Raw genomic sequence first — 24,975 nt, 5'->3', positions numbered from 1 at the left:
GGAAAGAGGTTCTTAATAATGACCAAAAAGCCTAGCTCCTTTTAAGATATTTTCACTCCATCCCTGTCAGTAATAAACTTTAAAAATTAATTCGAAAGAAAGTAAAGCTTAATTTTAACATGCAAAGTCCTTAGACTCTATTTCTTTCAGTACTTCCACTTTTAAAGATGAGACCCATTCAGAAAGGGAGTGACTTAAAACTAAGGGTTGGGAAGGGCAAACTTAGCTCCTAAGTTTTTTGTTTTTTTGTTTGTTTTTTTTTTTTTTTTGAGACGGAGTCTCACTCTGTCGCCCAGGCCGGAGTGCAGTGGCGCAATCTCGGCTCACTGCAAGCTCCGCCTCCCGGGTTCACGCCATTCTCCTGCCTCAGCCTCTCCGAGTAGCTGGGACTACAGGCGCCCGCCACCGCGCCCGGCTAATTTTTTGTATTTTTAGTAGAGACGGGGTTTCACCGTGGTCTCGATCTCCTGACCTTGTGATCCACCTGCCTCGGCCTCCCAAAGTGCTGGGATTACAAGCGTGAGCCACCGCGCCCGGCCGCTCCTAAGTTTTTTAAGTTCTCTGAGGTGAGATTTTCATCACAGAACATAAAGTATGAGAATCAGGCTGATCTTGAACCCTTCGATAATGGTTCTTTGTTAAATGTTCACACACTGAGAGTTCAACTTCAGTGACAGAAGTTAAGGTAGTTTTCATACTTGGCTGTGTGGTAAGAACATATGCAGGCATGTGTTCCCTAGTGCATGTTTGTGTGCCTTATATACAAATAAAGGGGATGACCTTGGAGCAGTAGGCAGGGCCAGTGAGAAAAGGAACAATAGTCAGCACCTGGGATCCACTACAGTCTCCTGGGCTTAGAAATAAGTGGCAAGATCCTCATTCCACCCAGAGGGGATATTACTAGTTCCTGTCTCTATCCTGCAAACCTGACAGCCAATGTGAGGAACTTAGATGTGCCTTAATGAAACTCTTGGTTTTGGTATGCTAGGTTACTATACCTAGATCATAATGGAATCACAGAAGATTTACTGTATATTTTAGAGCTAAGCAAGTCCAAGTCCCATCCCATATAAAGCAGGAATACCAGGGATGAATCCCTCTCCATATGTATCTGTTATTGCTGAAAAGAGTAGTACTTGGTAATCTCCAATGATAGGAAAATTAACACTTCATGACATAAGATATTCCTTTCTTAGAAAATGCTTTGTTACACTATGCCAAATTTGTCCCGTGTAACTTTCAACTCATTGGTCCCAGTTCTGCCCCTGGAGCCTCAAAAAATCAGATCCCTCTTTTACAAGGCATTCCTTCAAGTAGCTGAAGACAACAATCACATCTCTCATAGTCCTTCCTTCTTTAGAGGTAACATTCCTTAAATGACATGATTTCCAGCTCCCTCACCTTCCTACCAGCCCTGCTCCAGACATGCTCCTATTTCTTCGGGCTTCGTTTTTCAGCATGAAGCCTAAAGACTATTTCAGGGGTAGTTTTTTTTTAAATTTTTTATTTCCATGGGTTTTTGGGGAACAGGTATTTGGTTACACGAGTAAGTTCTTTAGTGGTGATTTGTGAGATTTTGGTGTACCCATCACCCAGGGGGTAGTTTATCTTAGTGCAGAGTTAAACAGGACCATTAAGTTAAACCTCTGGTTGGGATTACACCTCTAAAACAGGAGCTAGCTTTTTTGTTGGCAGCCACAATGCGTTATTAACGTGTATTCAGCTTAATTCAACCATAACCTCTACTAAAGGAATCTATTTCTACACATTTCTGTGAAATTTCTGCAGCTTCATTTTGTGTAAGTTTCAGTATTTTAAGATTTTCTTGAATCTTATTTTTCATAATCTATAAATCTGATAAAGTCTTCATTTAGGTTGCCAATAAATATGGTAAGCAATAAATGATTAAATACAGAGCCTCTTGGTTCCCTAGAAGGAAATAGTGGTTAACAGTTTTTGGATGCAACCATTTAATCAGCAATGAATCTAACACATCTATATCTCTCTACTTTGACCCAGAATACTATGAGAGACTATCAAATATTGTGCTGTAATGCAAGCACACAGCGAATACAGGCCACCCTCTGTAACTTCCCAGGGTAGTAAGACTATCAAATCACAAAACACTCTTTGTTTTGCATGACTCATTCTTAGTGAACCTGTATTTGTTGACCCTGATATCTAACTGTTAAGCTGTTAAACATACAATTCTCAGGTATATTCTGAGGTCTACAGAATATATCTCATTTGAGGAATACAGATGAGACCTCAGCAAAGACTGGAATGCTGGAGTAGGGAAAACAGCTAGGAAGGAAGATCTAGTACCTAATTTCTTACATAGGCTACTGGGTACATATCTGCTGGCCTGGGAAGCCATACTTTCTCCAAAAGCTAAGGAGAGAATGGTGTGCAGAACAAAGAAGGACTCCTGTTTGTCTTGTAGTTGCCTGCACCATGGGACTTTTCTTGAACTACTTTGTTCAGCTTTAATGATGGCACACCTCCCACCTGGATATAGTTACTGAGATAGGTATGGGAACTTACATCTCTCCTAGGAAAGGTGCTCAGTAACTTGTACTCATCCCATGGAAATCCTTTGGAAGCTACAAAATCAAAGACAATCTGGAGCTTGTTGCTGGCCAGGAAACGCCGCTCCAAGAACTCGCCACTGGGGGTCCGGATCCGCAGTTTGCTCACAGGCTCAGCATTTTCTTCCTTTGGCTCAGGAGGCAGGGCTTGCTCTAAGGACAGCCGGATGGCCTAGGGAGAGCAAAAACCAGGTGTTAAAATGTGGGAAGGACTGGACTATGGAGCGTGGGGAGGAAGAGACCAGAAAAAAAGCTGCTGCTTTCTAGAAATTCATTGAAAAGTCACTGCCCCATTTATTAGCCAAGCCAAATGCTTGAACAATAGAATAATGTATTTTTCATTTTCTTAGTACTAGCCCAATAGGCAAGTAATTAAAATAAATTCCACCTTGATGACACATATTATTAAATATATAGGAAACTACACAGCAAAGGCATTTTTTAACTGAAGGGCTCAGATATTTGTGGTCAAAGACATTCATATCAATCACCCAATTGATACCTTTCTAGGGTATGAATTAAAGCTATTAGATGCATTCAGAAAAGACACACACAAACACAGAGATATATTTATATTTGAGAAATACAAGTAGAAGTAACTGCAGAGTTTGTAGAATATTGGATTGTTATGTTTATGTCAAAATGGAATGGGGAAATTCTGTTCAGGGTGATGAAACATTTTGGAAATAGTGGTGGTGGTTGGACAACACTGTGAATACAATCAGTGCCACTGAATTGTATACTTAAGAATGGCAAGTTACTGTATATATATTTTGCCACAATAAAAGTTTTAAAAAATGGAAAGAACTTCAAATATCAGGTTTATTGGCAGAAGGAGACCACAGTCCTAGTTCTGGCTTTGCCACTAACTCGCTATGGGATTTGGCCAAATCTTAGTGGTTGATTTCTGGACCTACAGACAGACCAAACCCTTCATTTGACTTAAGCACGTGAAGCAAACTGTTGGAAGGTCTCATGGCTAGCATGGGCTTGAATCCAGGTTTTAGTATTACATTGTTTCACATTTGTGACATTCCATTAGAAGGAGATTGTCTCTGAGGTCCCTAACAACATTGGAATCTATAAAAATCACTAAAACCTTTTTTGACTAGAACCCTGAGAAAGACTTCATGTTAGAATCCATGAAATTCATCTAAAGCAGTGCTCTGAGGAAATTCACAGCCTTAACATTCGTATGCCATTATAAATTAAAGAATAAAAATAAATGAATTAAGAATTAGATTTTAAAAGCTAGTGAATTATCAGTGTCTGGTAATAAAAAAATTTAAAAGCTAGTGAAAAAAAACAATAAAATAAGTGGAAGGAAAGCTGAGAATAAAAGTATAAAGAAATAATTTAGGAAAAAAAGAAACATATAACTAGTCAGCTAATAAATAAGCTGGTTCTTTGGAGGTAATAAACTTACACAAATAAAAAGAAGCAAAAATGGTAACCCCCGAGGGTAGGGGAAACAAGGTGGAAGAGGTGACAGCTGGTGTTTTCTGCATATGCCTTCCTATTTTGACCTATGCAAATTACCTGTTAAAAAATGTTTAAAATAACCAACAGAAAAAGTTTGCTCAGATACAAGTATGGATAAGAAATTAGGTAATTTGTGTCATGCAGGTGAATTTGGTTGGTTCTAATACTGAAGTATTTTTTTAAAATCATTCAAAATTTCTGCAATGTATAGACAAAGCTAGTCTAGCCTATGACTGAGGTTACTTTCCTTCTGGAGGCACTGAATAACCACCTACCTTATAGGGGATTACAGAGATGGGAATTATATAGATCATATATATATAAAATTTTCAGTATGGCATCTGACACATAATAGGCTTCAGTGATAGTTGCTTTTCTTATAATGAAGAGATCTACACAGAATATCAGATCTGGAAGGGGCTGCATTTGTCAAACAGCCCAATACTCTCATTTTTTATATGGGGAAATGGATGCCCAGAAATGGAGACATAAGAAATATAGTTAAAAATATATTTTTGCTTTTTTTTCAGTCACTCTTGCCCTTTTTTCTGATAGCATGAGTGGCAGTTTACCTGATATTGGTGTTCTGCGACAGCAATGAGTTTCGGCTGAGTATTTCCAAATATTAAACTATTTTAGTAACATTATCATATATTAGTAACCCAATGAATGAACATCTGTGTATATCAAAATTAAATGCTAGTTGATATGTCAATTACAGCATTCACTATTTAGTACCATAGTTATTTATTTAATGCCTGGCCTTCTTACTAGCCTGCAAGCTCCATAATGGCATGGGAGCATGTATTACTTCTTATTCCAAATATAGTGCATAGCACAAAGTAGATGCTTAATATGCTCTTGGAAGGGAAGGAATAAACTAACATGCTAACTGAAATAATGTATGTAAAAGTGCTTAGTATAATTGTAGGCACATACTAGGTGTTCAATAAATGCTAGAAGAATGTGAATCTCATAGCCTCTACTTTTAGTAATTAAGAATTAAACATCTCCTTTCTCTGAGGTATGACTCCTCCTTGCATTAACTGTTCAGAATAATTTTCCACATGTGTCCCTTAAAGGGAAACCATGAGTTGCTTGTAAGTATAAACTTCTGTGGATTAGAGTTATACACATTTTCTAAACTGTTAATGGGATCATCTATTTCTCAGTTACAGTGGTGGTTCTTTTTTTTTTTTTTTTTTTTTTTTGAGATGGAGTCTCACTCTGTCGCCCAGGCTGGAGTGTAATGGCGCAATCTCAGCTCTCTGCAACCTCCGTCTCCCAGGTTCAAGCGATTCTCCCACCTCAGCCTCCCGAGTAGCTGCTACCACATCTGGCTAATTTTTGTATTTTTAGTAGAGATGGGGCTTCGCCATGTTGGCCAGGCTGGTCTCCTGACCTCAAGTGATCCATCCATCTAGGCCTCCCAAAGTGCTGGGATTACAGGTGTGAACCACCGCGCCTGGCCACAATGGTGGTTCTTTACAACCATATCTTTGAGATTATAAAACATTTTTCTTGATTACAAAAGTAATATAAATTCATTGCAAAAATAGATTAAAAGTAAAACATTAAAACTAATCTGTAGATTCACCATCAAGATAGCCATCACCATCATTGTTTATATCCACTAATTTTTAAAATATTTTAACCATTGTTAAGTGTACAATTCAGTGGCATTAAGTAAATTCACAATGTTGTACAACCATCATTACTATTTATTTCCAAAACTTTTTCATCACCCAGGTACTCTTCCTTAATTTTTCAGGCATATTTTATATATTTGAAACTTTTTTCAAAATTTGAGTCAGTGTTGTATTGTATAAAGCTTTATCCTTTCTGTTCAAAATCATGTATTTTGTAATTGTTTTAAAGTTTTTATTAAAATATAACATACATATGAAAAAGTGCACAAATCTTAAGTGTACAACTTGATAAAGTTTCAAAGTCAACATATCTGTAAAACTAGAACCCTGATCAAGTATCTCAGAAGCATACCCTTTCCTGGGAACTACTTCCCCTTAAAGTCAGTATTCTGACAGTGCAGTTTAAAAAGTTTTAATTAAATGCAATGTTATGGTTAGAAACATGGGTTTTGGGGTATGACAGACATGCACTCAAATCCTGGGAATTAGGCAAATGACAGTCTTTATGAATTTCAGTTTCCTCATAGGAACAAAGCCAATAACATCTTCCTCACAGCATCCTTCCATAAGATGCAGAATGTTTCTCGGTGGGCCGCCACACCACACTGCTCTTCCTTCCTCTCTGTGGATCACGCCAGCTGCCTAGTCAGTTCTGACGAGAGAACCTGAATACTTGGTTGCTGGTGCAGGATTCACATGCTAATTATGGTTCTTTTTGATGGGAGACTCTGCTTCTAATCGGCCATCTTGGCCCTGTCCCTGACGCCACTTAGCAAATGCTGACACTTGGTCAGCACTCAGTGACAAGTGCTGAGCATTGATCCTCATGCGATACGTAATACTGTGATCAACATATGACAGTTGTTAGTGTTATCATTTTTGTTATGATTATTCCTTTTCACCTACTTTAAATCAGAACTTAATGTGATATTTCTTGGTTTTCCCTCCTTTTCTCCCTTTAATCCACCTGTCTGCTTGCTTTCTGTTTTGACATTTCCCTGCATAGTATAACAGATGCTACATTATTGTCTGAATTCAACCAATTATATTACAGAAGAATAAACAACAGTAGCTCGTTACTCCATTCATTGTACAGACAATGTCTGCTCCTCAATGTATACAGTCTCCAGGGCTTTTCCCCAGAAAGAAAACAGACCTCATACATTCCACACCAATGGACCAACGTGGAAAACAATGAAGAGATACGAGGTAAATCAGCAACCTTGAGATTTGAATACCCAACAGTTCTACTGCCAAAAAGATAACAAAAATACATCAGTAGTTCAGTTTCAAACATACTGGCTAAGAGCAAGGGCCTCCTGTAAGCAAACACTGTTGTAAAACAACAACATAAAGGACACCGACACTCAAACAAGTCATAGTAAACACCAGTGTTAAACTTTAGTTTGATTTGCTCAACAAATATAGTTTATTTGCATTATTTTTGGTTTGTAATAAAACAAGGAAACCTGGTATAAGTTAAAATATGAACTGATCTGGGACTTTTTTTTTCTACTAAAAATACGTGAGTATTTAAAGCATATCGAGGGATGAGAAATGGGGCTATTTTTTGAAGTGAAATTAGGCAGTGAAAATAGATACCCACAAAAGACTGTCGCTACACGGTTACATTTTTTAAACAGAAAGAATAATACACACAACAGTCTCTTACAATAAGAATCAAAGACTGCCTTAATTTACTTATACACACAGATGTATACATAAATACATACACACACACAACAACCTCTAGGCTTCTATGAGTATGTACAAATAACAGTTTATAGCTGGCTGAGGCACAGTGTTAAATAGGCTAAAGCTAACATTCATTAATTCCATGCATTCTTACTGAGCATCTTCTGAGTCAGGCATTATTCTAAATGATGGCAAAATAGCAGTGAACAAAATAGATAAAAAATTCTGCCTAAATGGAGCCTACATTCTAGTAGGGTAGGGATAAAGACAACAAAGACACACATAGGAAAAGACAGTATGTGCCACATAATGACTGTTCAGTCAACGATGGACTGTATATACCATGGAGGTCTCACAAGATTATAACGGAGCTGAAAAATTCCTATTGCCTAGTATTTAGTGCACTATACTTTTATTTGTTATTTTAAAGTACACTCCTTCTACATATTTTTTAGAAAAGTTAACCATAAAACAGCCCCAGGCAGGTCCTTCAGAAGGTATTCCAGAAGAAAGCATTGTTATAATAAGAGACGACAGCTCCATGTGTGTTACTGTCCCAAAGACTTTCCAGCAGACAAGATGTGAATATGGAAGACAATGATATTGATCATCTAGACCCTGTGCAGGCCTACCCTAATGTGCATGTATCTTAGTTTTTAATAAAAAGTTTAAAAAGAAGGAAAAATTTTTAATAGATAAAAACTTATAGCATAAGGATATAAAGAAAGAAAAGTTTTGGGCAGCTGTACAATGTGTGTTTTAAGCTATTACAAAATAATCAGAAAGTTAAAAAAATTAAGTTTACATAAAGTAAAAAAGTTATAGTAAGCTAAGGTTTATTCATTGCTGAAAAAAGAAAAAAAGTAAACCTAGTATAGCCTAAGTGTACAGTGATTATAAAGTCCGCCGTAGTGTAACGTCCTAGGCCTTCATATTCACTCACCACTTGCTCACTGAGTCACCCAGAGCAACTTCAGTCTTGCAAGCTCCATTCATGGTAAGTACCCTATACAGGTGCAACATTTTTTATCCTTTGTACTGTACCTTTTTATCCTTTTTATTGTACCTTTTCTATGTTTAGATATACAAACACTTACCACTGTATTACAGTTGCCTGCAGTATTCAATACAGTAACATGCTGTACAGGTTTGTAGCCTAGGAGCAACAGGTTATACCATATAGCCTAGGTGTGTAGCAGGCTATACTATCTATGTTTGTGTAAGTAAAGTCTAGGATGTTCGCACATCAACGGAATTGCCAATGACACATTTCCCCATCCTTAGGTGATACAAGACTATATCATTTTTCACAAAGTGGTGAGTGCTATGCAGGGAGTGCAGGGAATGCTGGTAGAAGGTGGGGGGAGGGGTAAAATTTTAAATACTGTAAACCTCAGTAAGCAAAGGTCTAAAGGAAAGAGGGTTCCACATGGATATTTAAATCTAAAAGAAGTATATTATAGGCAGCAGTAACAGTAAGTAACAAGGACCAGGTGCCTGGCTTGATTGAAGAATAGCAAGGCAGCCAATGTGGCTGGAACGGAATGAGCAAGGGGAGAGGGGTAGGAGTTAAAGTTACAGTGGAAACAAAGGAGATGGGTGATTAGATCATACTTGGCTTTGGGAGGGACAATTAATAATTACTTTCCTATTTTAAAATTAAGGTATAATTTATATACAGTAAACTCTATCCTTTTAAATGTACAGTTCTGTGAGTTTTGACAAATACATATAATTTGCATAAGTACCATCACCAATAAAGAAGAGTTCTATTACCTCTCTCCCCATTCAAATTTCTTCATCCCTAGCTCCTAACCTCTAATCTTTATTCTGATCCTAGTTTTGTCTTTTCCAGAATGTTATATAAATGTAACCATAAATGTTACATAAATGACTTCCTTCACTTAGCATAATATATTTGAGATTCATCCATGTTGTTGAATATATCAGTAGTTTGTTCCTATTTATTGCTGAGTAGTATTCCACTGTATAGATACACATACAGTTTGATGACCCCCTTCTCCAGTTGAGGGACACCTGAGCTGTTTCCAGGTTTAGATGACTACAAATAAAGCTGCCAAAAACATTTTCATACATATTTTTGTATGAATGTAAACTGCTTTATGTGAAAGCAGTTTACTGTTACTTTCATTTCACTTGTGTAAATACATACCTAGGAGTGTGACTGCTGGGTCATATCATATATGTATGTTTAACTTTACAAGAAAGTTTCAAGCTAATTTCCAAAGTGGATGTACTATTTAGCATTCCCATCATTAATGTGTAAGAGTTCAGGCCGGGCGCAGTGGCTCACGCTTGTAATCCCAGCACTTTGGGAGGCCGAGGCGGGTGGATCACGAGGTCAGGAGATCGACACCACGGTGAAACCCCGTCTCTACTAAAAATACAAAAAATTAGCTGGGCGTGGTGGCGGGCGCCTGTAGTCCCAGCTACTCGGAGAGGCTGAGGCAGGAGAATGGCGTGAACCCAGGAGGCGGAGCTTGCAGTGAGCCAAGATCGCGCCACTGCACTCCAGCCTGGGTGAGATAGCGAGACTCCATCTCAAAAAAAAAAAAGAGTTCAGTTCTTCCTTATCTTTGCCAATACTTGGTATTGTCCCTTTTTCTTTTAAAAAGTCTTCTAAAAGGTGTACATATATTGTGGTTTTAATTTGTATCTCCCTAATGGCTAAAAATTTTGAGCATATTTTGATGCACTTATTTGCCTTCTGTATATTTTCTTTGATGAAGTGTCTTTCAAATATTTTGCTCATTTTAATACTTGGGTTGCTTTCTTATTATTGAGTTTTGAGAGTTCTTTATGTATTCTGGACATCAGATATATGATTTTCCCCTTGTCTGTGGCTTGTTTTTTCAATTTCCTAGCAGTATTTTACAAACAGTAGAAGTTTCTAATTTTGATAAAGTCTAATTCAGATATTTGTTATTTTATAGGTTGTGTCTTTGGTGTCAGATCTAAGAAATCTTTGCCTGACTCAAGGTCATGAAGATTTTCTCCTATGTTTTCTTCTGGGACTTGAATAGTTTTAGATTTTACATTGAGGTCTATTACCCATTTTGAGTTAATTTTTGCTTGTGATGCAATATATGAATTGAAGCGTTTTAAAACTGGTTTTCTATGGTATTTTTTTCGATATAAATATTCAATTGTTGCAGCATCATGTGTTGAAAAGACTATCCTTTCTCCATTGAATTGCCTTTGTATCTCTGTTGAAAATCAATTGACCATATATGTATGGGTCTATTTCTGGACTCCATTGATTCATGGGTCCATTTTTTTTGTAAATACCACTGTGTCTTGATTATAGTAAGTCCTGCACTCTAGTAATGTCCAACTTTGTTTTCTTTTTCAAAATTGTTTAGACTATTCCAGTTCTATTGCTTTTTCATATAAATTTAAGAATCAGTTTATCTCTACAGAAAATCTTATAGATATTTGATTAGAATTACTGTAATAATTCAGGTTTTATTTTGAGATGTAAGCCACTGCAAGTTTTTGAAGTGACATGATGTGACAAATGATTTTTAAAGGATTTATTAAGACTATAGGAAAGGCAAAAATGGAGATGTGGAATCAAGTTGGGAGGTTACTAAAGTAATCCGGATAACAGACAATAGTGGCTTAAATGTGGGTGATAGTGGTGGAGTTAAACATTTAAGTTTTGCATATATTTGCAGAGCCCACAGGATTTACTCATTAAATATAGATGTAAACGAGAGAAGTCAAGGATAATTCCAAGGTTCTGGCTCTAACAACTGGAAAGATTTTCCATTTACTGAGATAGGGAAGACTGCAGAAAGAGCAGGTTTGGGTGGGGAGGGTAGGATCAGTTGTGCAATTTAAAACATATTAAGTTCTGATGTATATGAGACATCTAAGTAGACATGATGGGCCAGCAGTTAGATATTCAAGTCTGGAGTTCAGGGAAAGGGAGGAGGTGGAAATATAAATCTGGGAGTCAAACGTATAGACAATATAATATAGTCAATATAATAGTCATAATACTGGATGAGATCACCAAAGGAGTAGAATGGATCCCATATACAGACAGTTGATTTGACCCGATTCTGCAGTCAATCTCTGCTCCTGGAAACCTGGAGAGTATGGATAGCTTACTGCTCTACTACTATGACCTCATTTCTGGATAAAGTAAATAAGGCAAATGATTGTATTTCCTAAAGCAAAATTCAAATAGATGATTTTTGGTTGCTTCTGGATATAAAGAACAGTCGGTAGGCTGTGATTTGGACACCATGAAGCTAGAATTTCTGGTCTGTTTTAATGGTTCATGAGAACAATGGAACACTTCACACTGGAACTACTGAAGAAATAGTGGAGATAGATATAGTCTCCATAATTCTAATAAGGTATATTTATGTATTGGCACCTTCCTTATTGAATTGTAAAAATTCAATAAGATAAGTAATGCCTATAAAGTGATCACCACTGAGTTTAGCACATATTAACTGCACGATAGTGGTGATAATGCCAATGATGATGATGACAGGGATGATTATTATTATGGCCCAGTGTGGACAAAAGCAACTTACATAAGATAAAAATACAAATTATAAAGAGCAGTTTTACCTCAATAACCAATTTATGGTCCCACCTTCATTCTTTGAATTTGGATTAATAAGTAGAATGAATACTGGATAGAAGCTCTGGTTCTGCTCTTATCAGGCTTATGTTAGCTAAAAATTTAAAAGTAGGCTTAAAAATATCTTTTTAAAACTATTTCTTTTTTAACCAAACACCACATGTTCTCATTCATAGGTGGGAATTGAACAATGAGAACACTTGGACACAGGAAGGGGAACATCACACACCGGGGCCTGTCGTGGGATGGGGGGAGGGAGGAGGGATAGCATTAGGAGATATACCTAATGTAAATGACAAGTTAATGGGTACAGCACACCAACATGGCACGTGTATACATGTGTAACAAACCTGCATGTTGTGCACAGGTACCTTAGAACTTAAAGTATAATTTAAAAAAAGAAATTATTATTATTATTATTTTAAATAGAGATAGGGTCTTGTCATGTTGTTCTGGCTGGCCTTGAACTCCCAGGCTCAACTGATCCTCCCACCTCGGCTTCCCAAGTAGCTGAGATTACAGGTGTGTGCCACTGTGTTTGGCCAAAAATAGGCTTTTAAATCCTGCTATGATCTTACTTTCATCCTCTGTAAAACAGTAATAATAATATCATCCTTACCAATTGTATTAGTCTGTTTGCACACTGCTATAAAGAACTACCTGAGGCTGGGCACGATGGCTCATGCCTGTAATCCCAGCACTTTGGGAGGCCAAGGCAGGCAGATCAGGAGGTCAGGAGGTCTAAGACCATCCTGGCTAACACGGTGAAACCCCGTCTCTACTAAAAATATAGAAAATTAGCCAGGCGTGGTGGCAGGTGCCTGTAGTCCCAGCTACTCAGGAGGCTGAGGCAGGGGAATCACTTGAACCCAGGAGGCAGAGGTTGCAGTGAGCCGAGATTGTGCTACTGCACCACTGCACCCCAGCCTGGGCAACAGAGCGAGACTCTGTCTCAAAAAAAAAAAAAAAAAAAAACACCAAAAAACCAAAAAAACGACCTGAGACTGGGTAATTTATTAAGAAAAGAGGTTTAATTGACTCACAGGCTTAACAGGAAGGATGACTGGGAGGCCTCAAGAAACTTACAATCATGGTGGAAGGCGAAGGGGAAGCAAAGCCCTTCTTCACATGGTGGCAGGGGAGAAAGAGAGAGAACAATGGAGGAAGTGCCACATTTTTAGTCCATCAGATCTTGTGAGAAGTTCCTCATGAGAACAGCAAGGGGAAACGGCGCTCCCATGATCCAATCACTTTCCACCAAGCCCTTCCTTCAACATGTGGGGATTACAATTTGATATTAGATTTGGGTGGGGACACAGAGTCAAACCATATTACCAATTTTGTAGAGTGGTTGTGAAGGTGAAACAGAAAACTGAAGAGAAAGTGCCAAGGTTTCTAATTCCATGTTCTTCTGTTTTCCCACTTAGTAGTCATTAATATTACTTAATATTTTCTACTTGAGGTGGCACGAAGGCATAAAAGGAAACAAGTTTGGGTAGGACAGGCAAAAATTAACTTTTCTTTCTAGAGAACCATCAGCAAAAGGGAATAGCTTAGTAACTATTCTACTTCACCCATGATTCGCCAAAATTCAGGCCTTTTAGCCATAGCTCTAGTAATTTGACTATGTTCTAAGTTTCTTCATTTACTGTTCCCTGAGCAAGGCCTGTGCCTTTCTCCTTTTGTTCATGACTACTTAACTCTTGCACTTCGCTTTGGTGTCCATCCAACCATCCATCCATCTATTCATTAGTCCAGACAAAATGTTCTTCTACTTCATCTTTAACCATCAAAGTCTGTGAAGTCTTCTTTTTTTTTTTTTAAATTCACATCTCTACGGGTGCACCGTGAAGTCTTTCTTGTTGCTTTCCTAGTTAGATATCAGCTTCCTCCAAATAAACATCCTGTGCTATTTTAGTGGTTTTTATAATATATGGTATCTTTTCCTGTAGTGATTTTGCATTTGTCTACCCTCTTGCATTAGTAAGCTCCTTGAGGGCTGGACTATGCCTTGCACCTACAGCATAATGTCCACAGCACCTGATTTGATAATTTGCACACAGAAGGAAATTAACTAAATATTTGCCAAATACTGAGTGAATAAAAGATCTGAGACTCAAAAACCTTAGCTGAAAATTTCTCTGCTTACCGAAAACTCAGTAGAAAAAAGCAGTACTCAGGAAGGCTTTCTTGGAGTATACATAGTTCACGCATTTCTCTAGTTACTATAAAGTCCATCCCTTAATCAGAAAAAATGTATTACTTGGGCCTTTGCAGGGATGATTTTACCGTATTATACTTCAGCCTTACGATTTAGAATTACATTTAAAAAGTTTTAAGGAGCTGTCATACATAACTTGCCATTGTCACAGTAGCTATTAGATATAGTTGGGGTTAGTATTCACCACATTGCACAGCTTCCTCTCGAACAGGAATACAGGAAACGTTGCTCTAAAATCTCAGTGCTAGAAAATGTGGAAAAATTCTGAGAAACTAGCCTTTAGATCTGATGTTACGCACAAAGTAAAACTTGTAAACTGTCATATTTTCCTTTGTTTTGGCCCAAGATAAGTACAGAACAGATTTTATGGTACATGTGGAACAAATGTACAGCACCCTATCACATGGATTTGGTGCTTGTGCTAGATTATCTGTTGCCAACATGTTAGTCTTATCTTTGGCATTATCTTCCTTTGTTCTTTTCCTTTATTTCTATATCTATTCTTTCTTAATCCCTTTGAATTGAATGTATTCATGTAAGTTTCTTGAAACTGATTTTGGAAAGAATGAGTACATATATAAATTAATAAAACACGGGAGATCTTTGCTATTGTTTTTCCTTCAGAATAGTCTTATAGCCTTTCTCCTTATTAGGGCCAATGACCAGATCAATATACTTTTCTAGATGTTTGATTTCACTCCAACAGTTATCACACAGCAAAATGAGGCTAACTATTAAGGAATTTCCCTGCAACCAAGGTGATTTGACTGTTCAATACTTCTTTTTTCTAAAGGATCTTAGAATATTGAAGATAATCAAAACAATAAAACCACTCTTGTTTCTCAATGTAATTATATGGGTTAAGATTTCCAGTTAGAAGACAGGTAGTGTTCCTGTGAAAAGTCAGGTGACCCGGCTTCTGATCCAGATTATGTGTTCAACCAGTTTGGTGACCACAGGTAAACCATATAATCTTTCTGGGTCTCAGTTTTTTCAGAGGTTGCACAATACCAGCTTTTCCCAAACAGTGGTTTGTGATACACTGGGGTACCATGATATGTTAATTGTTGTTCCATTAAAAAAAGGGGCAAATAAGTTTGGATAAGATTGGACTAAATGAAAATAAACCGTTTCTTAATGGTGGGATTTATAAGAGCCTTTGTGACACTTGGTTGAGGGAGAATAGAGTGCATAGTATTATCCAAACTTGCATTTTATGAGAGCATATCAATAGAAAAGTTTAAGTAATGACTAGGTGCAAAATATGACCTGTCCTCTCCCCCGCTGTACCCCAACCTCTCACATGTTAACAGCTGGAACACATATAGTGAATTTTGTTTATAGGGTCTTCTGTAAGATGATGGGCTTTATCTACATTTAGAAAGAGAGAAAGTTTCAGCTCATGGTAAATTAGATAAATCATCAGATGAAATTACATACGCTGCCAAGCTCTAGATCCAGAACACTGAGTTAATTATGTACCCTTGACATTTTAGCAAGCCAGTATGGTTGACGATACACTAATACACACACAAACACACACAGAGCGAGAGAGTGTGTGCATGTGTGAATGACAGCATAAAGCAGCAAGAATCCTAAACTATATTTCTTGAAATAGCCTAAAAGGATAGTGACTAATTTCTCCCTTATCTAAACTTTTGTGAAACTTGGCATATATGAGTCCTGTGGACACAATGATATAGGGCTTTGTACTGGAATGGAGTATAAGAAAGAGCTTTATAGTCATAAAGTCCTGGATGAGAATCTCAGCTGTTCTCATTTTTGTATGTGTAACTCCTCAGTGAACTTCAGTTTTTTCACTTATAAAGATAAATCTCTAACCTTGTAGCTTGTTTTAATGGTTAATTGATAAGGATATGTAAAGCAGCTAGCAGACTGTTTAATACACAGAAGACATTCAACAAGATATTTTCTACCTTCCATTATTGACAGTCCTCAGAGTGCAGAGACTAGGGTTTGTTATGCATACTATCTTGTATATATGTGATAGATACTCATAAGAGTTTTGACATGAATAAACTGATTTCCAAACAGTTAAGTTTCACATATCTTTTAAGACCTGACTCAAATATTACTTCATCTGTACATTGTCTGATTATCTCAGCTGTAAAAGATTTTTCCTTTGGCCTTGAACTCTCTTAAGTATTTGCTTTTATTTCTATGTCATTTAGCACATTTTTTCTTGATTTGCTGTTACTCCTAGACAGGCTGTATCTTCCCTCTAAGATATAACATCTTCTTATAGGCAGAAAACATTTTATTATCCTTTGTTTCCCTTGCAGTGCTCAGCACAGGTCTTCTTCAAAAAACATTTGTTAAACAAGTGAAAGTGGTGGCATACTTTGACTGAGAGTAATAACTAACAGAGTTTTCCTCAACCCCAGTTAGGGCCCTTCAGGCCTTTCCATTGCTTGTTGATGGTTTCCTCTTTTTATAAGTGAATCTTGCCATTAATCCTACATCTGAAAAAAAGTTCTGAATGTTCTTTTCTATGAAGCCAGCCTAGGAAGTCATTTGACCCCCATTCTGTTTGTGCCTACTGCACCTTAGGCATACCTCTATAATAACGTTTGGTGGGGGTACGGGGGAGGGACAGCATTAGGAGATATACCTAATGCTAAATGACGAGTTAATGGGTGCAGCACAACAACATGGCACATGGATACATATGTAACAAACCTGCACATTGTGCACATGTACCCTAAAACTTAAAGTATAATAATAAAAAGAAAAGAAAAAAAGAAAAAAAAATAACGTTTACATATAGTATTATAATTCTATTTTTGTAAGAGTAGGAACTCCTGGAGGGCAGGATCATGTCTGCATCACTGTTCCCTAACAGATTTGGGGCACATAGTACATATCCCAAAAATGTTTGTAAAATGAGTGAATGAAAAATCCTCTATATTGCTATGGACATGACATGAACTCAGGGAAAAAAATCTATGAAGCTACATGAATTTCCCATATTTGGGGGCTCAATGCAAGCTGTTACAAAAGTAACTCACAGTATCTTTTGGTGGGTAAAATGAAGCCTGTGGAAGGGAGAAGAGATACAATCTTTCTATTCTTAAGGTGAAACAATATCCAGGAACGATGAGAAATATTCACCAACAAATATTTGTTGGCAACAAAACGGAAAGATTATAGAAAACCATGAATCTAGTACAAGATCAAGTTTTAGTTCTAAGAGTTCCATACAAGAGATCAGGAATAATTAAGAAAACATTAGGTCTTCCATACTAAAATGAGTCTAGGAAAAGTAGAGAGAAATAAGTTGTAAGAAATATTAACAGTTTTGCAGCTGGGTGTGGTGGCTCACGCCTGTAATGCCAGCACTTTGGAAGGCCAAGGCTGGTGGATCACTTCAGGTCAGGAGTTCGAGACCAGCCTGGCCAACATGGTGAAACCCTGTCTCTACTAAAAATACAAAAATTAGCCAGGCATGGTGGTGTGCGCCTGTCAACCCAGCTACTTGGGAGGCTGAGGCAGGAGAATCACTTGAACCTGGGAGGTGGAGGCTACAATGAGCCGAGATGGTGCTACAGTGAGCCCAGATGGTGCCACTGCACTCCAGCCTGGGTGACAGAGCGAAGACTCCATTTCAAAAAAAAAAAAGAAAGAAATATTAACAGCTTCAGTATCAAATACAGTGGAAATACAACCCAGCTTTTGAATAACTTTTCTTAAAATTATGCCCCACCTCACGTTCCTCTTCTTGTTCTTTGCGAATCTGCTCCAAACGAAACTGTTCTGCCATCTCTCTCTCGTGAGCTTCCCTCTGTTGATAAAACAGAAAAAGAACAAGCACTTAACACATACTTGTTTACAAAGAAAGAGAAATAAGTAAAGAGAAAAAAGAAAAGAGGAAAGAAAGAAAGAGTACGTGACATTCAAAGGCTCATTGTCAACATGACTCAGAGGTATATTGTGGTAATGGAAATGTTTCTTTCTAGAACAAGAATGGAAATGAAAGCAAAAACAAAGCATAGGTCTCTGATAATGTTAGGTTCCTATTCAAATACCTTTGATAGCTCTGGGTAAAGTGCCATTCAAGATCCTTTAGGACATCCTTTGGTCTTCCTTTCTGACCTTTTCTATCTACCCTGCACTGAAATCTAAAGCTATTTAATCAGCCTCTATCCATTCTCCATGCATTCTGGACCCTTGATGCTAGCTTATACTGCTTCCTCTTCCCTCCTACTGCTCTTTCTCTGTCCAGTTCACATATATTATCTCTTCTTTGAAACATTCCCAGTACAGTCCCACTCCCTGGCTCTCCAAAAAAAAACCTGGAAAAAAATTTCCACTGAAACTCCTACTCACTGAACTCTCACAGAACTCAGTGCTTCCCTTAGGACATTTAGGATTCTTGGCTTATGTTACAGCTACTTGTATTCTTTACTTAATCAACTCTACCACATTGTGAAACTTCCTTTGAGAGCAGAAATTGTGGCCTATTCATCTCTCTCTCCTTCAAAGCTCAACAGAGAAGCAGGTGCTTAAGAAGTATTCAATAAATCAATAGTTCCCAACGCTGACTGCACATGAGAATCACCTAAAGAGCTTTCTAAAAATTGCTGGTTTCTATCATAGACCAACTAAGAAACAAATGAGATAGATACTAGGTTCATCTTTGTTCTCATTTTTCATGAAACAAACTTTGTCAAAATGAATCATGCTTTAATAACCATGGATAGGATTATATTCTTTCTGTTAACTAAATCTAGCTTTCTCTATTGCAAACCCAATATTTTTAGGGATCAAAGTGATAAAGGGCTGGCATTTAAATAATGAACAATTGAGTTCTTTATCCCAGAAGTACTTGACCAAGCCTACCTTTGCTCTGTCAGCCTCAAGTGAAAGGCGATAGGCTTCATCTTGCTCTCTCTTCACATTTTCTCTGGCTTCACGTTCATCCTTAAAAAGATTCAAATATTTGTTGACATATTACTTTTTTTTTTGAAGAAAAGAGAAAAAAAACTAATGGTAATCCCCTTTTTTAAATTCCTATATGAACTTATAATTAAATAAGAGACTTTTAAAGTGTATAGGACATAAATAAGCAAACAAACAATAAGATGAGCAGCATGGTACACAGTGGAAATAAGAATGTTTGAATCCTAACTCTACAAACTGTGTGACCTTGTATAAGTTATTTAACTTCTCCAGGTCTCAGTTTCCTCAATTGCAAAACAGAAATAATATTTGTCTTATAGGGTCACTGTGAGAATTAAGTACAATAATATGCAAACTATCTAGCAAAGGACCTGACACTTAGTTCATTTTCATTATTAGTTCTCTTCTCCCTTTCTCCTGATTTTTCTGAGATAAACTTGGAGACTGTCAGTATTGGAACTAAGGACTGGGAGGGAGAACAAAGACTAGGAAGTAATCCCTGGGTCAGTGTAGAAAGAGGCCAAAAGCAAAATACTCTGGTTAACCTCATTCCATACCACACCACACCACACCACTAAAGCTCTGGTTACCAATTAAGTATTTCCCCATTACATTCACACTCATGAAGCGTGAATAACAAAAGTTATCTAAGTTGAAAATCTCTTAGAATATTTTTAGCTTCTGAAATGATTATACCATATGCCCATATTTAAATCACAAATTCATTTAAAATTAAAAGTTAATTCATGAACAGAATTTCCCATTTGTTATATTCAGAAGTATAGCCAATATACATATACTTAACTTTAATAATAAATACCCATACCTGTCTACACTAGAGTGTAGGTTCCCTTTTTGGTTATTTATTTATTAAGCAGAACCATATAAAGCTACCAATATTTGTGACCTATAAAACTGGAAATTTCATATAGTTAATTTCTCACTTTTTGTCTCCCCAACATATGCGTACTCAAGGCTGAATATATGCTCAGCATTCTCTTAGTTGAGATACCTAATTGAGACTGGCCTTATTCCTGAAGCCTAATACATCTTCTAGTTCCAATAATTCAACTAATTCCTAAAAGCTCTGGTATGAATAGGAACATTTCATTGCTTCCTAATCTTTCAAATAACAAAACATGAAAAACCATGTGAAACCTGATAATGTCTACTCTTTCAGTCATCGATTAAAGGATTAAACTTTTTTAAATTTTTTTTGAGGGGGAGTCTTGCTCTGTCACCTAGGCTGGAGGGCAGTGGTATGATCTCCACTCACTGCAACTTCAGCCTCCTGGGTTCAAGTGATTCTCCTGCCTCAGCCTCCCGAGTAGCTGGGATTACACGCACCCGATACCACGCCCAGCTAATTTTTGTATTTTTAGTAGAGATGGGGTTTCACCATATTAGCCAGGCTGGTCTCGAACTCCTGAACTCAAGTGATCTGCCTGCCTTGGCCTTCCAGAGTGCTAGGATTACAGGCATGAGCCACCACGCCTAGCCAAGGATTAAACTCCTAAGGATCCTATGCCTCTGCAGACAAGTCTATCTTTTCAAATTTAGATATCTCTTGAATGTAATCAACCAACTATGAGAGTAATCTTACCTTTCTATATTTTAAATGGGGGAAACGTACAAGATGTTTAAAATTTTAATTTGACCTTACTTTCCTGACTTCACCCTTCCAAATTAAAGTTTCTCACAACATTCTGTACTTTCCCTTTAGAGCAGTTACCATAATTGTAATTAATTATGACATAATTATTTATTTAATGCGAAACTACCCCATGACACTGTAAGCTCCACAAAGACAGGGAACTTGTCTATATTATATGTCTCTGTATTCCACATACTGCCTAGTCTTTGGGAGGTGTTTAATAAGCATATGTTAAATAAATAAATTATCTTTCCAGGCATGAAATACTTATTGTCTACAGCAAAAATTAAAGAAAAAGATATAGCTCATCCACAAAATGGCTGGCCCAATCTGAGCCTGAAATTGACTGGCTGGACAGGAATGACTTGTTATGCCACTATGTACATATAAAAAACGGACCTTCTAAAAGCAATCACAGCTGGAAGTCCTTTGATCACAAATACAGTTTATAATAAAAGAGGGTAAACAGCTCTGTTGTAAAACAGACTGTAGCAGATACGAAAGGTCATCAAATACAGGGATCTCTGCCACAAAATGTGGCACCTGTTGTGTGTTCTTTCCCTTGCTCATAGCTCTCCCTGACCATCCTGACAGATGGGCTGGCTTGGGCATGTGGCTCAGGATTAATTTTCCTAAATTTATCATGGTCATAGCTTCTTGTATGTTTGGTAGTTGTTGGTGAATGGTTATCATTTCTTCTTATCTGCTCCTCAGATTTTATACTTGCCTCTCCAACTGTCCTCTTCAGAGTCATCTCCAATCTTGAGAAAGAGAAAACTGCTTATGTGTTTCCCCCAAATTATTCTATATTATCAGATTTTTTAGAAAATCCCAGGTATTGTGGTTAATACTTCATGTATAAATTTGTTGCCATAACCTGTAGATGTGCCTCTGGAACTTCTCTTGTGTCCTACAAATACTGTCCTTGTAGAGGTTCCCTTTGCTAAATCTAAGAGGGGACACATCAAAGTAACTAGAAATTTTTACACATTGATTGGGTGGAGGTAGAACGGCCAGATTATGAGATTCAGAAACAGATCTTACGTGTTGCCTAGGCTATGGCTTGGGCTACTTGTTATTCAAACACTCCTTGTCACACCAAAGTGAGAAGCTGGATTGCTCAGAAGTAAGTAATAGCCCCAGTAGGTAACTTTCTTTGTAACATACTTGTCACTGCTCTCATACTGCGCTGTGCTACACTCATTTGTGTATTTGTCTAACTGGTCCCTACCTGAGCTGTACACTCCCAGGGGTAAAAGACTCTATTTCATATGTCTTCGTATTTCCTATAGCATCTAGCGTACTATCTTACATATGACAAGCATCTAAAGTATATATTTGTTGGATGAATAAATGGAATTATCAGTGCTCAACAGTTACATACCAGAAATTCAGGAGCCTCTAGGTATTCTTCAGTCAAGTAACTTTTATGTAAATATATTTTCTATCCTGAGTATTATAATGAGTTGTTAAGAAGTGTCAGAATTATAATTTACTTATTTTTATTTAAAAAAAATTTTTGAGTACATAGTAGGTCTACGTATTTATGGGATATGGGAGATATTTTGATACAGGCATGTAATGGGTATTAATCACATCATGGAAAATGGGGTGTCCGTCCCCTCAAGCATTTATCCTTTGTGTTACAAACAATCCAGTTATAATCTTTGTGTTATTTTTAAATGTACAATGATTTTGACTATAGTCACCCTGTTGTGCTATCAAAGGCCAGTATTATTCACTCTTTCCATATTTTTTGTACCCATTAACCACTCCACCTTCCCCCACACCCCACTGCCCTTCCTAGCCTCTGGTAATCATCCTTCTACTCTCTATCTCCATGTGTTTAATTGTTTTGATTTTTACATTCTACAAATAAGTGAGAACATGTGACGTTTGTAGTTCTGTGCCTGACTTATTTCACTTAACATAATGGCCTCCAGTTCCATCCATGTTGTTGCAAATCACAGGATCTAATTTTTTTTTTGTAGCTGAATAGTACTCTTGTGTACATGTACCATGTTTTCTTTATCCATTTGCTTATTGATGGACATTTAGGTTGCTTCCAAATCTGGCTACTGTGAACAATGCTGCAACAAAAATGTTAGTACAGATATCTCTTTGATATACTGATTTCCCTCCTTTTGGGTATATACCCAGCAGTGGGATTGCTGGATCATACGGTAGCTCTATTTTTAGTTTTTAAAGGAACCTCTATACTGTTCTCCATGGTGGTTGTACTAATTTACATTCCCACTAACAGTGTACAAGGGTTCCCTTTTCTCCACATCCTCTCCAGCATTTGTTATTCCCTGTCTTTGGGATAAAAGCCGTTTTAACTGAGGTGAGATGATATCTTACTATAGTTCTGATCTGTATCAGAATTAGAATTTAAACATAGTCATTCTCACCACAAAGCCTGTTTTTTCCCCACTGTGGCACACTAGGTAGTTCAGCATAGTCCTCTATCTCCGAGACAATAGCCATTGAATTTTATTACAATTCACTGAAAATGATGTCTATTAAAAATAAAATATTTTATGAGTTGCCAAATGGTTCCTACAGTAAGAATTTAACAACAAAAAAAGAAATTTAGATGTAATTTATGACACCCTCAGTAGTGTTAAAGATTAGTAATCAACAGTTAACTCCTAAAAGACTAATTCAAAGTTCCAAATTATTAAACTGAAGTGGCTATAGACTTTTTTCAAATACTTACCAAATGCATACACACATAGAACACTTATTGGTTTTTCTGAATCCCCAGGTTAGAATGCATGCGCTGCTCCTTGCTCTACCAATAGGTCCTTGTCATCAGAGACATGGCCCTGCTATCTATCTCTAGAGATACAGATCAAGATAACCTGAAGTTCTCTCAATATAAATACTTAGAGATAGTAGGTAAAACATAACAAATATGTTCAAAAGCATTACTAAGCATGTCAGAAAGAAAGAAACAAAGAAAGAGAAGTTTCTAGGTACCAGAAATAAACAGGAAACTGAAAGTGAGAGATGTAAATGATGAAGTAATTCAGAACCTGACAAGGTAGGTTATCCATCTTGATAACCTAGAAGCCCCACTGTGATCAGAGATCTCATTTTGGACTTAAGCAAGGTGAGGAGGTGTAAAAGTTATCTCTGGGGACCAGGCGCAGTGGCTCACACCTGTAATCCCAGCACCTGGGAGGCCAAGGCGGGCAGATCACCTGAAGTCAGGAGTTTGAGACCAGCCTGACCAACATGGTGAAACATGTCTATTAAATACAAAAAATTAGCCGGGCATGGTGGCACATGCCTGTAATCCCAGCTCCTTGGGAGGCTGAGGCAGGATAATTGCTTGAACCTGGGAGGCAGAGGTTGCAATGAGCCGAGATTGCACCATTGTACTCCAGCCTGGGCAACAAGAGTCAAACTCCATCTCAAAAACATAATAATAATAACTTTTGCAGCCTAATGTAAGTGAAGTTGGAGTCTGGGAAAAGTTACTTTAAGCAATAATGGTTGAAATTTTTTCAAATTTGATGAAAATGAGAAAGCCACTGATTCAAGAATCTTAACAAACATTAAGCAAAAGAAACATGAAGAAACTACATCAAGGTACATCATAGCCAAATTACTTAAAGTTAATAATAAAAAAAATCTGAGAAGCAGCAGGAAAAAAGAAAAGACATAATATGTACAGGAAACAATGACAGCTGACTTTTCATCAGAAACAGTGCAACTGAGAAGACGGTTGGGCAACATCTCTAAAGTATTGAAAGAAAAAAAACAAAAAACAAAAACAACCATCAACCTCAGAATTCTATACCCAGTGAAAATATTTTTCAAAACTGAAGGTAAAATAAAGACTTTTCAAACATATAAAACCTGAAAAAATTCATCAATAGTATATGTATTACAGTAAAAGTTAAAGGAAGTCTTTCAGGTAAAAGGAAAAGGATACCATAAAGGAATGGCTTTGTGTCTAGACAAGGGAATAAACAAAACTAGAAATGAGAGCTTCATAGGTAAATTAATAGACTTTATTATTCAAAACTCTTTTTTTTTTTTTTTTGAGACGGAGTCTCGCTCGGTCGCCCAAGCTGGAGTGCAGTGGCATGATCTCGGCTCATTGCAACCTCCGCCCCTCCAGGTTTAGGCAATTC

The 24,975-nt window shown here is 37.3% G+C and overlaps 1 protein-coding gene across 2 annotated transcripts in view; it reads right to left on the bottom strand.

The window, feature by feature from the left end:
- The window catches only part of FAF1 (Fas associated factor 1), a 502,796-nt gene that overhangs the window by 31,861 nt on the left and 445,960 nt on the right, over positions 1-24,975 (bottom strand). For both annotated transcript variants that reach the window (XM_055255394.2, XM_063627483.1), the window contains exons 16-18: positions 19,117-19,197; positions 17,981-18,058; positions 2,545-2,760 (exon numbers count right to left, since the gene is read on the bottom strand). In XM_055255394.2, the coding sequence (XP_055111369.1) occupies positions 2,545-2,760; positions 17,981-18,058; positions 19,117-19,197 (375 nt within the window). The remainder of the gene's footprint in view (positions 1-2,544; positions 2,761-17,980; positions 18,059-19,116; positions 19,198-24,975) is intronic.

Source organism: Symphalangus syndactylus, chromosome 12, assembly GCF_028878055.3.
Source record: "Symphalangus syndactylus isolate Jambi chromosome 12, NHGRI_mSymSyn1-v2.1_pri, whole genome shotgun sequence".
Lineage (NCBI taxonomy): Eukaryota > Metazoa > Chordata > Mammalia > Primates > Hylobatidae > Symphalangus > Symphalangus syndactylus.
This window is presented reverse-complemented; position numbering and strand designations above follow the sequence as displayed.